Consider the following 16208-nt stretch of genomic DNA (forward strand, 5'->3'; position numbering starts at 1 on the left):
TATAACTTAAGATTATGCGACTAGGGGAGGGGCGATGATAAAAACCTGACAGTTCTTTTAAAACTGATGAACTTATTGAACATATGACTAATAAAGCTGTGTGCAGTGGTAGCTCATAGCGTAGATGTATATTATGAAAGTGTCCAGTGGTAGCTCATAGCGTAGATGTATAATATGAAAGTGTGCAGTGGTAGCTCATAGCATAGATGTATAATATGAAAGTGTCCAGTGGTAGCTCATAGCGTAGATGTATATTATGAATGTGTGCAGTGGTAGTTAAGTGATGTAGTGTTCTAAGAACAAGTTGAAAGATTTTGTCTGCATCAGCATATATTAGGTTCTATGGAAAATTATTGTTACCACACACGATTTTTAATATAGAGTTTTTTGTAAAGACAGTGAACTTTTCTAAATGCTTAAGTTTTTAAGATCTCGTAAGCAACAGATATTGAGCTTTCGGAGCTTTCATCTGGTAAATTACTGTCCTCAGATAAGGTTTTTATATTGGAATTATTTCTATGTAACTGCAATGTAGTTTTTGTGTGGTAAAAAGTGCAAATTTACAAAACATACAGAGGGTTTATTTTGTTGTGTAACTAACAACATTCAAGCTCAACTTAAAACATTTTGAATCTAATATAAAACATCATAAAAAAAACTCGAGCTCATCCTTCATCTAGTGAGGATGATGATCAGCTGCATTCAGGGTCGCTAGTTATGTAAGAGCTCCGTAAGAGGACATACGCAGGCAGGTTCTCACTGCCTTCAATAAAGCAGTTCAATCACACAGGAAAAGCTGAGCAAAGGTGAAACCAAGGTTGATAACGAACACTGGACAACTTGTACAACGAATTATAATGTATTTGCAACTTATCAACTGATCTAAGCAGCAAAAATTTGTGATAACATCTCTCTACACAGGTTGTCATTCTCATCCTTAGTTTCTTAAAAATATTACTTACAATGATGGGCCGTATGAGCGATGCATCAAACCAGTTTTCTTAATGTATTCACAAAATATTCCTGATGGCTTTTTCTAATCTAATTTTCATGAGAGGCATCCAGTGCTACAAAATGAAGGTCGCTTTATTTTTGCTCCTTGCATTCGCCACTTTTTCAGTATTGGTGAGTTTATCATGGTGAAGCCTTGACAAATTTTAATGTGTATACGTGCCAGTCTCTCTTTTTCTCTCTCTCTGGTTGACACATTATAATAACGTATGATGTAATATAAAACATGATAATATAGTATGAATTGTACAACTTAATATCATTATAATATCGGTCTGTTCACGCCAGTAACAGGAAAACTTTGGTTTGGTTTAAACAACTTTGTAAGCACCTTACACACATTTGGCATTTCTACAATATATCATGCATCAAGATAATGCAATATGTAATACGCTATAAAGTGACTAATCGTTGTGTAATGCAGAAGTATTCAATATAATTTAGACCCATAATATCTAATGCTATTTTAAATAGTTTTAGATCATTAATTATAGAAATAATTTTTTATAATGTAATCGAACAAAGGAAACTGCCTTGACCTCGTGATCTAGACCTTTTAACATATAAATACCACTTCAGAGTTTGATTCTCTCACTGGCTTTGGCAAGAAAAGCAACCTGCTTCTGCTAAATTATCACAGGCGATACTCCAATGAAAGTCAGTTAGAGACTAAAAACCTAAGATATATCCCTACATTGTGAGTATTATTATTTATTATTGATTAGCGATTATTATTGCTGCACTTTGAAACATTAAATCTGTAAAATGTTGAGGCTAAATTACAGTTTATGGACAATCAATTAATATAATTTTCTGCTAAATTTATATATAAACAAAAATCCTTACCATACTTGGGACTTTGTATTAAATTTTCGTTCTATCGGGTTTGCTCACACTTGTTTGTCAGTTCATATCAATTGTATCATTACCAAATCATCTTTTACTGTAATCGTGGCAAAACAGACTTAATTTAGCTATTACTTGCTAATTATTTCACATTTACATTGAAATACTTTTATAATTATTTCATTTCGTTTCTTAATTTATATTGACCTGCATAAAACATTTTTCTCATGGTATAAAGTTTGAAAGTTAGAATGGTAACTTTCTTATACGTTAAATAAAAATAATTTTTCTGTGCAAAGATTTTTATTAGCCTGCCAACGCCGGGCATTCATTTAGTCTGTTCTATAATAAGAGCCATACTTTCTGTCTTTCTGTCCAAAAACATTGTTAAAGGTTGAGAAATAAATTTTATTGTATACGCATTGAAACCGCAACAATCTGCTTTACCTTTGGCATGCTGCCAATTGCAGCAATTTTTTACCTTCCAAGACTAGAATTGTTGCGCTCATACTTGGAACTTGTGACATCCAGCCTGGTAGCCCGACACTAACACCTCAGCTAATCATCCACCTTACAACCTTCTAGAATTATTGTGCACATATTTATTCTCTGCGCTTTATTGACACCCCTGATGATCTCTCATCGGTGCACTAGACTGCAAGGGTACGAGTTATCTTAAAGGTTAAAGGTTATTGTAGTACAAGTAAAATCTGGCGATGACAAAGATGAAGGTGGATAGACAGAATGTCAACTAGTAAATTTGTACATATCTATACACTTGTACACGAGTAAAAATCAATACATTTTTTTTTGTCATTTAATACAATGTTTTAAGATATTTTATTAATATGCTAAGCGGACAGCAGGTCTATTTCACCAAGTGCGCTGGCATCTCAAGGTGTAAGTCTATCACACCAATTGCGCTGGCATCTCAAGGTGTAGGTCTACCGCACCAAGTACGCCGGCATCTCAAGGTGTAGGTCTATCGCACCAAGTACGCCGGCATCTCAAGGTGTAGGTCTATCGCACCAAGTACGCTGGCATCTCAAGGTGTAGGTCTATCGCACCAAGTGCGCTGGTTTCTCAAGGTTGTGTCATAAAATTTGTGGATATTGTTTCCATGAGGTTGCTGCTGATGATTCAGAGAATGCCAGCGAAGATCTGCATTTAAGAGAGAAGAGAAAACCTGGGCCCTGTGACCACCATCATCACCATCATCATGAGGACTGCTGTATGTATACAATAACAAATAATGAGGTTGGAGATATTTTGGAGGCTATACCATTTGATGCCTCAACCCTGTGTTTTGCTTGTTATTTTGTAAGTTCAAAAAAGCGATGGTTTACTATAGCCATGGTTCACTATAGCCATGGTTCACTATAGCCATGGTTCACTGTAGCCATGGTTCACTATATCCATGGTTCACTATAGCCATAGTTCACTATAGCCATGGTTCACTATAGCCATGGTTCACTATATCCATAGTTCACTATAGCCATGGTTCACTATAGCCATGGTTCACTATAGCCATGGTTCACTATAGCCATGGTTCACTGTAGCCATGGTTCACTATATCCATGGTTCACTATATCCATAGTTCACTGTAGCCATGGTTCACTATATCCATGGTTCACTATAGCCATGGTTCACTATATCCATAGTTCACTATAGCCATGGTTCACTTTAGCCATGGTTCACTATAGTCATAGTTCACTATAGCCATAGTTCACTATAGCCATGGTTCAATATAGCCATAGTTCACTATATCCATAGTTCACTGTAGCCATGGTTCACTGTAGCCATGGTTCACTATATCCATAGTTCACTGTAGCCATGGTTCACTATAGCCATGGTTCACTATAGCCATGGTTCACTATAGCCATGGTTCACTGTAGCCATGGTTCACTATATCCATGGTTCACTATATCCATAGTTCACTGTAGCCATGGTTCACTATATCCATAGTTCACTATAGCCATGGTTCACTATAGCCATGGTTCACTATAGCCATGGTTCACTATAGCCATGGTTCACTGTAGCCATGGTTCACTATATCCATGGTTCACTATATCCATAGTTCACTGTAGCCATGGTTCACTATATCCATAGTTCACTATAGCCATGGTTCACTTTAGCCATGGTTCACTATAGCCATGGTTCACTATAGCCATGGTTCACTATAGCCATGGTTCACTGTAGCCATGGTTCACTATAGCCATAGTTCACTATAGCCATGGTTCACTATAGCCATGGTTCACTATAGCCATGGTTCACTGTAGCCATGGTTCACTATAGCCATGGTTCACTATAGCCATGGTTCACTATAGCCATGGTTCACTATAGCCATGGTTCGCTATAGCCATGGTTCACTATAGCCATGGTTCACTGTAGCCATGGTTCACTATATCCATGGTTCACTATATCCATAGTTCGCTGTAGCCATGGTTCACTATATCCATAGTTCACTATAGCCATGGTTCACTTTAGCCATGGTTCACTATAGTCATAGTTCACTATAGCCATAGTTCACTATAGCCATGGTTCACTGTAGCCATGGTTCACTATATCCATAGTTCACTATAGCCATGGTTCACTTTAGCCATGGTTCACTATAGTCATAGTTCACTATAGCCATGGTTCACTATAGCCATGGTTCACTATAGCCATGGTTCACTATAGCCATGGTTCACTGTAGCCATGGTTCACTATATCCATGGTTCCCTATATCCATAGTTCACTGTAGCCATGGTTCACTATAGCCATAGTTCACTATAGCCATGGTTCACTATAGCCATGGTTCACTTTAGCCATGGTTCACTATAGTCATAGTTCACTATAGCCATAGTTCACTATAGCCATGGTTCACTGTAGCCATGGTTCACTATATCCATAGTTCACTATAGCCATGGTTCACTTTAGCCATGGTTCACTATAGTCATAGTTCACTATAGCCATGGTTCACTATAGCCATGGTTCACTATATCCATAGTTCACTATAGCCATGGTTCACTATAGCCATGGTTCACTATAGCCATGGTTCACTGTAGCCATGGTTCACTATATCCATGGTTCCCTATATCCATAGTTCACTGTAGCCATGGTTCACTATAGCCATAGTTCACTATAGCCATGGTTCACTATAGCCATGGTTCACTGTAGCCATGGTTCACTATATCCATGGTTCCCTATATCCATAGTTCACTGTAGCCATGGTTCACTATAGCCATAGTTCACTATAGCCATGGTTCACTATAGCCATGGTTCACTATAGCCATGGTTCACTATAGTCATAGTTCACTATAGCCATAGTTCACTATAGCCATGGTTCACTGTAGCCATGGTTCACTATATCCATAGTTCACTATAGCCATGGTTCACTTTAGCCATGGTTCACTATAGTCATAGTTCACTATAGCCATGGTTCACTATAGCCATGGTTCACTATATCCATAGTTCACTGTAGCCATGGTTCACTATATCCATAGTTCACTATAGCCATGGTTCACTTTAGCCATGGTTCACTATAGTCATAGTTCACTATAGCCATAGTTCACTGTAGCCATGGTTCACTATAGCCATGGTTCACTATAGCCATGGTTCACTATAGCCATGGTTCACTATAGCCATGGTTCACTATATCCATAGTTCACTGTAGCCATGGTTCACTATAGCCATAGTTCACTATATCCATAGTTCACTATAGCCATGGTTCACTATAGCCATAGTTCACTATATCCATAGTTCACTATAGCCATGGTTCACTATAGCCATGGTTCACTATAGCCATAGTTCACTATAGCCATGGTTCACTATAGCCATGGTTCACTATAGCCATGGTTCACTATAGCCACGGTTTACTACAGTCATGGTCCACTATAGCCATGGTTTACCATAGCCATGGTTCACTATAGCCATAGTTCACTATAGCCATGGTTCACTATAGCCATAGTTCACTATATCCATAGTTCACTATAGCCATGGTTCACTATAGCCATGGTTCACTATAGCCATGGTTCACTATAACCATGGTTTACTACAGTCATGGTTCACTATAGCCACGGTTTACTACAGTCATGGTCCACTATAGCCATGGTTTGCTAAAGCTAAGGTGGACTGTAGCTTTAAAAACCACACTTAGCGGTATATTGTTAATCCAGACGTAAATTTTGAGTTTAACATTTCAAAGCAGTTAAGCATATAATAGAGCGCAGCTCTGTGGTGGGAGGAGAGCAGAGTTTCAAATTTTTCATGTGATCATGCAAGGCATTCATAAAATCTTATATTATTTATTCGGTTGGTTAAACCGGTATTTAAGACATCTGCAATATACGTATTTGATGCAACAATACTTTATTATCATTGGGGTTGTTAGTAGTGTACATGTATATAGTTCTATTACATGCTATTGTGTTGCTAGTATATAGTTCTATTACTTGCTATCGTGTTGCTAGTATGTAGTTCTATTACTTGCTATTGTGTTGCTAGTATATAGCTCTATTACATGCTATTATCCGTAATATGATATGTGATTTGATAATACAACGGAAAATGCCTACATTAAGGTTGATATAACTATAGCTATAACTTTAGTTTTCTTATAGCTATAATTATGATTGGCACAAAAAAATCAAACGATTTAAATCATTGATTTAGATCTTGACTTTTTTCGGGAAAAAATTGAGTTGTTTTTAGAATATTTTGATTTTTTCACATTCTTGCAAAAATCAGTGTTATTGACAAACGATCTTGTTTTGTATCCTCAACAATATTTGTTGAGGATACAAAACAAGATCGTTTGTCAATAACACTGATTTTTGCCAGAATGTGAAAAAATCAAATGAAAGAGGAATATTTACAGATTTAATCTGATAAATATTCTTCTTTCATGAATTAGCAAGTGTGGTAGAGACAATAGACTGCGTGTGTAGTAGGGACTACAATGCTACAGAAGGTTAGTGTGGTAGCGAGAATAGACTGCGTGTGTAGTAGGGACTACAATGCTACAGAAGGTTAGTGTGGTAGAGAGAATAGACTGCGTGTGTAGTAGGGACTACAATGCTACAGAAGGGTAGTGTGGTAGAGACAATAGACTGCGTGTGTAGTAGGGACTACAATGCTACAGAAGGTTAGTGTGGTAGAGAGAATAGACTGCGTGTGTAGTAGGGACTACAATGCTACAGAAGGGTAGTGTGGTAGGGACAATAGACTGCGTGTGTAGTAGGGCCTACAATGCTACAGAAGGGTAGTGTGGTAGAGAGAATAGACTGCGTGTGTAGTAGGGCCTACAATGCTACTGAAGGGTAGTTTGGTAGAGACAATAGACTGCGTGTGTAGTAGGGCCTACAATGCTACAGAAGGGTAGTGTGGTAGAGAGAATAGACTGCGTGTGTAGTAGGGACTACAATGCTACAGAAGGTTAGTGTGGTAGAGAGAATAGACTGCGTGTGTAGTAGGGACTACAATGCTACAGAAGGGTAGTGTGGTAGGGACAATAGACTGCGTGTGTAGTAGGGCCTACAATGCTACAGAAGGTTAGTGTGGTAGAGAGAATAGACTGCGTGTGTAGTAGGGACTACAATGCTACAGAAGGGTAGTGTGGTAGGGACAATAGACTGCGTGTGTAGTAGGGCCTACAATGCTACAGAAGGGTAGTGTGGTAGAGAGAATAGACTGTGTGTGTAGTAGGGACTACAATGCTACAGAAGGTTAGTGTGGTAGAGAGAATAGACTGTGTGTGTAGTAGGGCCTACAATGCTACTGAAGGGTAGTTTGGTAGAGACAATAGACTGCGTGTGTAGTAGGGCCTACAATGCTACAGAAGGGTAGTGTGGTAGAGAGAATAGACTGTGTGTGTAGTAGGGCCTACAATGCTACAAAAGGGTAGTGTGGTAGAGACAATAGACTGCGTGTGTAGTAGGGCCTACAATGCTACAGAAGGGTAGTGTGGTAGAGAGAATAGACTGTGTGTGTAGTAGGGCCTACAATGCTACTGAAGGGTAGTTTGGTAGGGACAATAGACTGCGTGTGTAGTAGGGCCTACAATGCTACAGAAGGGTAGTGTGGTAGAGAGAATAGACTGCGTGTGTAGTAGGGCCTACAATGCTACAAAAGGGTAGCGTGGTAGAGAGAATAGACTGCGTGTGTAGTAGGGCCTACAATGCTACAGAAGGGTAGCGTGGTAGAGAGAATAGACTGCGTGTGTAGTAGGGACTACAATGCTACAGAAGGGTAGCGTGGTAGAGAGAATAGACTGCGTGTGTAGTAGGGACTACAATGCTACAGAAGGGTAGTGTGGTAGAGACAATAGACTGCGTGTGTAGTAGGGCCTACAATGCTACAGAAGGGTAGTGTGGTAGAGACAATAGACTGCGTGTGTAGTAGGGCCTACAATGCTACAGAAGGGTAGCGTGGTAGAGAGAATAGACTGCGTGTGTAGTAGGGACTACAATGCTACAGAAGGGTAGCGTGGTAGAGAGAATAGACTGCGTGTGTAGTAGGGACTACAATGCTACAGAAGGGTAGTGTGGTAGAGACAATAGACTGCGTGTGTAGTAGGGCCTACAATGCTACAGAAGGGTAGTGTGGTAGAGACAATAGACTGCGTGTGTAGTAGGGCCTACAATGCTACAGAAGGGTAGCGTGGTAGAGAGAATAGACTGCGTGTGTAGTAGGGACTACAATGCTACAGAAGGGTAGCGTGGTAGAGAGAATAGACTGCGTGTGTAGTAGGGACTACAATGCTACAGAAGGGTAGTGTGGTAGAGACAATAGACTGCGTGTGTAGTAGGGCCTACAATGCTACAGAAGGGTAGTGTGGTAGAGACAATAGACTGCGTGTGTAGTAGGGCCTACAATGCTACAGAAGGGTAGCGTGGTAGAGAGAATAGACTGCGTGTGTAGTAGGGACTACAATGCTACAGAAGGGTAGCGTGGTAGAGAGAATAGACTGCGTGTGTAGTAGGGACTACAATGCTACAGAAGGGTAGTGTGGTAGAGACAATAGACTGCGTGTGTAGTAGGGCCTACAATGCTACAGAAGGGTAGTGTGGTAGAGACAATAGACTGCGTGTGTAGTAGGGCCTACAATGCTACAGAAGGGTAGCGTGGTAGAGAGAATAGACTGCGTGTGTAGTAGGGACTACAATGCTACAGAAGGGTAGCGTGGTAGAGAGAATAGACTGCGTGTGTAGTAGGGACTACAATGCTACAGAAGGGTAGCGTGGTAGAGAGAATAGACTGCGTGTGTAGTAGGGACTACAATGCTACAGAAGGGTAGTGTGGTAGAGACAATAGACTGCGTGTGTAGTAGGGCCTACAATGCTACAGAAGGGTAGCGTGGTAGAGAGAATAGACTGCGTGTGTAGTAGGGCCTACAATGCTACAGAAGGGTAGCGTGGTAGAGAGAATAGACTGCGTGTGTAGTAGGGACTACAATGCTACAGAAGGGTAGCGTGGTAGAGAGAATAGACTGCGTGTGTAGTAGGGACTACAATGCTACAGAAGGGTAGTGTGGTAGAGACAATAGACTGCGTGTGTAGTAGGGCCTACAATGCTACAGAAGGGTAGTGTGGTAGAGACAATAGACTGCGTGTGTAGTAGGGCCTACAATGCTACAGAAGGGTAGCGTGGTAGAGAGAATAGACTGCGTGTGTAGTAGGGACTACAATGCTACAGAAGGGTAGCGTGGTAGAGAGAATAGACTGCGTGTGTAGTAGGGACTACAATGCTACAGAAGGGTAGTGTGGTAGAGACAATAGACTGCGTGTGTAGTAGGGCCTACAATGCTACAGAAGGGTAGTGTGGTAGAGACAATAGACTGCGTGTGTAGTAGGGCCTACAATGCTACAGAAGGGTAGCGTGGTAGAGAGAATAGACTGCGTGTGTAGTAGGGACTACAATGCTACAGAAGGGTAGTGTGGTAGAGACAATAGACTGCGTGTGTAGTAGGGCCTACAATGCTACAGAAGGGTAGCGTGGTAGAGACAATAGACTGCGTGTGTAGTAGGGCCTACAATGCTACAGAAGGGTAGCGTGGTAGAGACAATAGACTGCGTGTGTAGTAGGGACTACAATGCTACAGAAGGGTAGTGTGGTAGAGACAATAGACTGTGTGTGTAGTAGGGACTACAATGTCGTTTGCACATTTGGCTGTTGAGTGCTGTTGAAATATAAGAACCTGTCAAACTAAGGCATGTAAGCCACCGATACTAAAAAGTTGGTTTATAAGCATTCTGATGTGCAATACAATACACAGACAGTTTGCATGAGCAGAAATAAGCAAAAGCATAACATTTATTAAACAAATCATAAACGTCCAAAAATAAATTTAAGTAAAAAAAATCTAATTTTTTCCAACTCTGGAACATTGTGGTGCAATAAATTGAAGCGGGATCAAAACCGGCCTGTTTGTGCACAGTAATGTTAAATTAAATTAATTAATGTGTTATATTATTATGTTATATCTATAACGCAATGTGTTATAGAGAATGTTAAAGTTGTTTAGTTTTTTTGTTAATATATAATAAGTTTACTCTTTTTATCGTGCCATCAATCCCAATAAACTTTTAATTATCCCTTGGTTTTAGGGTGTAAAGACAACTGCCATTACAATGGAGTTTGCATGAAATTCCAAAGGGGCAGGTAAGATTGTCCGTATGAATACATGAAATAAGAGCCATGTCCATCTGCCCACCTCTCTAAAGCCATGAGGCTCATCCATAGAGCTAACATCCATAGAGCCGAAGTATGCTAATTATAAAGAAACCATTAGAATACGGAAGTTCAACTATAAACTGAAAAAGAAGTATGACAACTCTTAATTACTGTAACAGTGTAAGCAATACTTGTGTCAGTGAATACAGTTAGAATGCTTACTAGTCTTCAAATAGTTGAGAAGTAAAGAGATAACATGTGTTTACCAAATGGGTGTGACATAGCCCACTCGAGACACACACACACACACAGGCGCGCACACACACCCACACATACACGTACGTGCAGGCACGCGCAGACACACGCACAAACTCACTCGTGCACACACACATTTCTATGCAAGAATTTGTATCATTAATTCAACATATTTAGGATTTTTATTTTTGTTTCTCAGTTCGTATTAATTGAATCATTACCAAATCATCTTTTATTGTAATCATAGCAAAACAGACCTAATTTAAGCATTACTTGCTAATTAATTCACATTTACACCTTTTTATAGTTGTTTTATTTTATTTTTCATTTTCCTCCGTGATATAAGTTTGAAAGTTACAGCTGTTTGACAAAGTTTGAAAACCTTTACAGTTGTTTTTATTTTCTCTTAAATTATTCCAACTAAACAAAAAAACTTTTCTCATGATAAGTAGTTTGAAAGTTAGAATGGCAAATGTTACTATATGTTAAATACAAATCAATATTTTATGCAAACTTTTTTATTACCCGGGCAACGCCGGGTAGCACAGCTAGTACAATATGTATCTGTTTTTCAAAGTTGGATGTCATCGTCTAAATCAGGCATGTCCAACAGGCTGCTCTGGGGCTGCACCTGGCATTTGGCTTGTTTTTTGTGGCCCCCGAAGGCCGGCATATTAAAATGTTTTTTTACCAGTTTATCTTGGTTCTTAGGTTATAGTTAGCAAACACCGCAGCTATGGGTAGTGCGCATAAAAATGCACCAACTAATATTATTGAAAACTTCGAATTCCCTGTCTGCTTTTTGGAAATTCCCTTACAGCCTTTATTTTTATTAGCTGATTGAACATCTCAAACAGGAATCCTTAATCTGAGCTGGGGAATGTTCTGCAGCTTGCTGGATGCTAGCTCAATACGCATTGCTCAGTTACATTGTTACAATTACGGCCACACGCAGGAAGGTTGACCGCGAGGGAAGAGTATTTAATAGCAGTTGGAAATTGCAATACTTTTATCAAATACCACGGGGAGAGCCAAGCAATCTGCGTCATATGTAATCAAATAATTGCTGTGCTCAAATGGTACAACATAAGGTGGCAGTACACAACTTGTTATAGCACATATGAGCAATACTCAGGTTGTGACAGACAGGAGAAATACGACTTACTATCATCCAATCTGCAGCAACAGCAGCAACATTTTCCAAGATATGCAGAGATTAGTGAAAAAGCCACAAAATGCAGTCTCGCTATTGCTCAACTAATTGGTCAACGACAGCCAACATTTCAACATGGAGAATTTGCTAAGGAAGTAAGCATTTTTTCAATTTATGTCAGATAAGAATTGCATAAACAATGATAGGCGTGGAGTTTTAGACCTTAAAAGATAGAGGCAAGTTATAACTCCTTGCATAGCCTGATATACCTGAAACTAAAATAAAGATTTCAACAAAAGTTTGTGTGGTTTGCCATTGTCACTATTATTATATTTTAGTAACTATCAATTACATGTATTTTAACCTTGCTTTATTATTTTTAGGAACTAGCAGTGTTTGTGGATAAATTCTACCCTGATAAAACGAGCAATTTAGAAAGTGTTGCTCTGTCAAGAAACACCATTGCAAGAAGAGTGGAAAATCTGAGTAAGGACATCGAGCGTACAATGAAAGCCCAGATTAAAAAGTTGAAAGCACAGATCTGTCTGACACTTCTCAGCTTGCAATCATGATATGGGCGTTGATAATGAGTTCAGCGTCACTGAGGATTTCCTAACAATGAGTTGCCTTCATGGCACAACAACTGGAAAATATGTCTATGAGAGTCTATTAAAGGAGCTGGGGAAGATGTCTGGCATTTGTACTGATGAAACACCTGCAATGGCAGAGAAAAACATTGGACTAATAGGTCTTTTGCTCAGCTCTCACTGCTGGGATGTTCCTCTTGCGGTGTACCATTATGTCTTACATCAAGAAAAGTTAGCAGCGCGAACTCTGAGGATGGATCGTGTTATGGGTCTGGTTGTATCCACTGTTAACTTTACTCAATCGCGAGCATTGAACCATCAACAATTTAAAATTATGTTTGAGGAGATAGAACGTGAATACAAAGATGTAGCATATATTACTGTAAAGTCAGGTGGCTCAGCAGTGCTAAAAATCTGTGAAGGTTTTACAGTCTGCGACCAGAAATCAATTTATTCATGGGAAACAAAAGTCATGAGTGTGATGAGTTCAAAGATCAATTCTGAATCACTGATTTGGTATTTCTAGCTGATATCACAGAGCCATAGACCTATTAACTATACTAACTATATAGTTAATAGGTCTATGTCACAGAGCATATGTCAGTAGTGAATTTTATTATTTTTAGCATTAACTACCGTATATAGATAATAGGTTTATGTCACAAAGCATATGTCAGTAGTAATCCTTCAGCTACAGGAAAAGAAACAGGACATATCTCAACTCTGGAGATACATCACTGCATTCAGGACAAAGCTTGAGCTATGGGAGCAGCAACTCCGAGAGGAAAATTATGCTCACTTCAAAACTTTGTCAGGGCGTCAGCAGAATGGCCAATGTGTTGAGGTCAACTCTGAGCAATATGCCAACATCGTGTCAGATCTATCACCTGAAATTGCAATAAGATTTTTCCAATTTGTAGAAACTGAAAAGAAGATAAATATATTTGCCGATCCATTTTCTGTCTCCTTAGCAGTGTAGCAGTCGAGTTACAGATGAAGCTAATTGACTTGCAGGCTAACAAGGCTCTCAAACAACAGCATCTCAACTATTAACTCATAGAGTTATATCATGATTTCTTTTCAGCTGGCGCATATCCAGCTCTACATAAACATGCTCTTCGAATGGTCAGCCTCTTCAGCTCTACCTACTTATGTGAGCAGTTCTTCAGTCGCATGAAGCATATCAAAATCAAATATTGCACCATACTAACCAATGAGCATCTTGCTTGGCAGCTCAGGGTTTCATTTTTAGACATTAAACATGACCTAGACAGGATTGTACGAGAGAAGCAGTGCCAAGTGGCTCACTGAGAGTAGTATGCTCAATACCATTACCAGTGAAAACTTAGCACCGCAATTATATTTCTTCAACAAGGACACTGCACATCAATTTCATATGACGCTTTTTGTAATTACATGCATATGTATCTAAAACCAATATTTTGACACATTTGTGGTTTTGTAGTTAAAACCAATATATTGATGTATTTGTTTTTTGTAATTAAATGTAGTTAAAATAAAAATATTGACTGTGGAGAATGAGAATTAAATGTGATAGATGGAATCATGTTTTGCAATACATAAAATTATGGTAATTCAATTATTTGCGATATACGTAGCAGCTATGTGTCACCGATGATATACAGCCCCCAGATGTATATCATTGATGTGGCCCCCAGCCTAGGATTGACTTTACATAATGGCCCCCACTCTAAAAAGGTTGGAAACCTCTGGTCTAAATGGATATCTGTCTGTCTATAGCGTTTAAAATCTTTGATTTCATATCTCACATCCAGGGCCTTATTGTTCTATGAGGCAGCCTCTGCAGTGGCGATTTTCTTGCCGTTTAGTGTCGACAGTGTTCGGACGAAAGGTGCGAATGTATCGTGCAGAGCCCGTTTTCAGAATACTACTAGTGGTTGCAAACCTAGCGAATCCATTTCGAAACCTTTTCCACATTTTTTACTGCTGGGAAAGGAACAAAAACAGACGTTTCGGTTTTGTCTGTTCTGGATTCACATATTTAATGATAATGATTAAGTTTAAATGTGCTAGACGCTGTTGAACTGACAAAGAGTTTGTTTTTGACGACTACCATAAATTCTGAACTTTCAAAACGTTTACTTCTATTTAAGATAAATATTTGGATAGTTATGGGAAGCCAATTATTTACGGGATCGTATAGAATAATTTTTGGTTGGCTTTACTAGCCTTATTGCAGTTTTACGAAATACTCTGACCATAGTCACTTGATTGATTACAACTTGCAAATGATATTTGAAATGTTTTCTTTATTATTATTATTATTGTTCTATCGACGCTGCGCGAAGCAGACGTGTTTAGAACTATCTTGAAACTTTCAAGAAAAAAAGAAATTTGCCGCAAGCTTTTTTTTATTGCTCATATATCGAGTATGCTTGTTATTTTTTCTACACTATCTTTACGTGAAAACATCTACTTCATTGCATGGAAATCAACTCAGGATTTCCTGAGGCTGCATACATGCAACAGCCGATTTAAGTTAGTTAGTAATCTTTTATTTTGCTGATAACAAAATAACAAAAGGCCTCTATTTGCAGGCATATTATTCAATAAAATGGAAACTGTAAAAGTATCCTGAATGCAAGATAGTAGTGAATAATTCATACTTAGTTTGAGATTATTTATGTAAAAATTAAAAGAAAATTTACATGAGAGGATGACTTCAAATAAGTAATGCAGAATAACTTATAGAAAAATAAATTGATTGATACTATATACAAGGGTTCAGGTCTGAAGAATAGATCCTCTATGAGTATTGATTGTGGCAAAATTGATTGTTATTAATAATTGGATGACTATAATATGGTCTGTACCATCCGTCTGTGTAAGTATCGTTGATGTTTACTTCTATGGTTTATCTGCAGTGGGTTAATTATGTTTTCAATTGAATCGGCTGCTTTTGTGTACAAATTCTAGCAGGTGTTGATAGTTGTGAACCGATTTAAACTTTTCGTAATTTTGTGTTTTTCTTTTTTAATATCTGCTTGACAAGCTCTAGTCACGTATTATATGTCTATAATTTGTTTTTTTTAGTGAGCTATGTTATTATCTATATTTGCATGGAAATATTTTTTGTATAGTTTTTATTTTATGCTCACTCGTTGAACCTGTTTATCCATGGGTAAGGGTAGTACCATTAGCACCAAACCTGATCACCCAAGGCGTGAGAAGAATCTCTAACTTTGTTAAATTCAAAATCTACCATCTTCAAATTTAAATAATCTTCGGAAAGAACTCTGATATCACATTGAACTTTGAGTCACTCAGTGACTAGTGCTCTTATTATAGATCTAGATAACTTAAATTAGTTTCATTGTTCTACCATTATTTCTTCTCAGCAGAATCACAAACCTTCTAATATTCAATTTTAAATATTCTTTAGTCTTATTTATAGATTTGCTGTTTAGAGTTTATTATTAAGTCTTAATCAATAATCATAATATTTTTCTTTCTTACCCCTGACACAAGTTTACATATCACATGACATGTATTCAATAATTCGTACGGAAGGTGATACACAGCAATCTTCATGATTTTTGAGAAATTTTTCTAGTATTATGCTTGCTTGTATAAGTTGCAATAATACAATTAAAACTGCTCTCAGACAGGGTTTCTTGTGTGTGTTCTGTAAAACTTTTTCGATATTCGGGAGGGCATTGCAC

General features: G+C 38.5%; 1 protein-coding gene across 1 annotated transcript in view; it reads left to right on the forward strand.

The window, feature by feature from the left end:
* The first annotated feature begins 12535 nt into the window (after nt 1-12535).
* Nucleotides 12536-16208, forward strand: part of LOC137400713 (adhesive plaque matrix protein 2-like) — a 30296-nt gene continuing 26623 nt past the window's right edge. The window contains exons 1-2 of the mRNA XM_068087047.1: nt 12536-12871; nt 13196-13377. Coding sequence (XP_067943148.1) covers nt 12536-12871; nt 13196-13377 — 518 coding nt within the window. The remainder of the gene's footprint in view (nt 12872-13195; nt 13378-16208) is intronic.

The sequence above is a fragment of the Watersipora subatra genome, chromosome 7 (genome assembly GCF_963576615.1).
Source record: "Watersipora subatra chromosome 7, tzWatSuba1.1, whole genome shotgun sequence".
In the NCBI taxonomy this organism is placed as follows: domain Eukaryota; kingdom Metazoa; phylum Bryozoa; class Gymnolaemata; order Cheilostomatida; family Watersiporidae; genus Watersipora; species Watersipora subatra.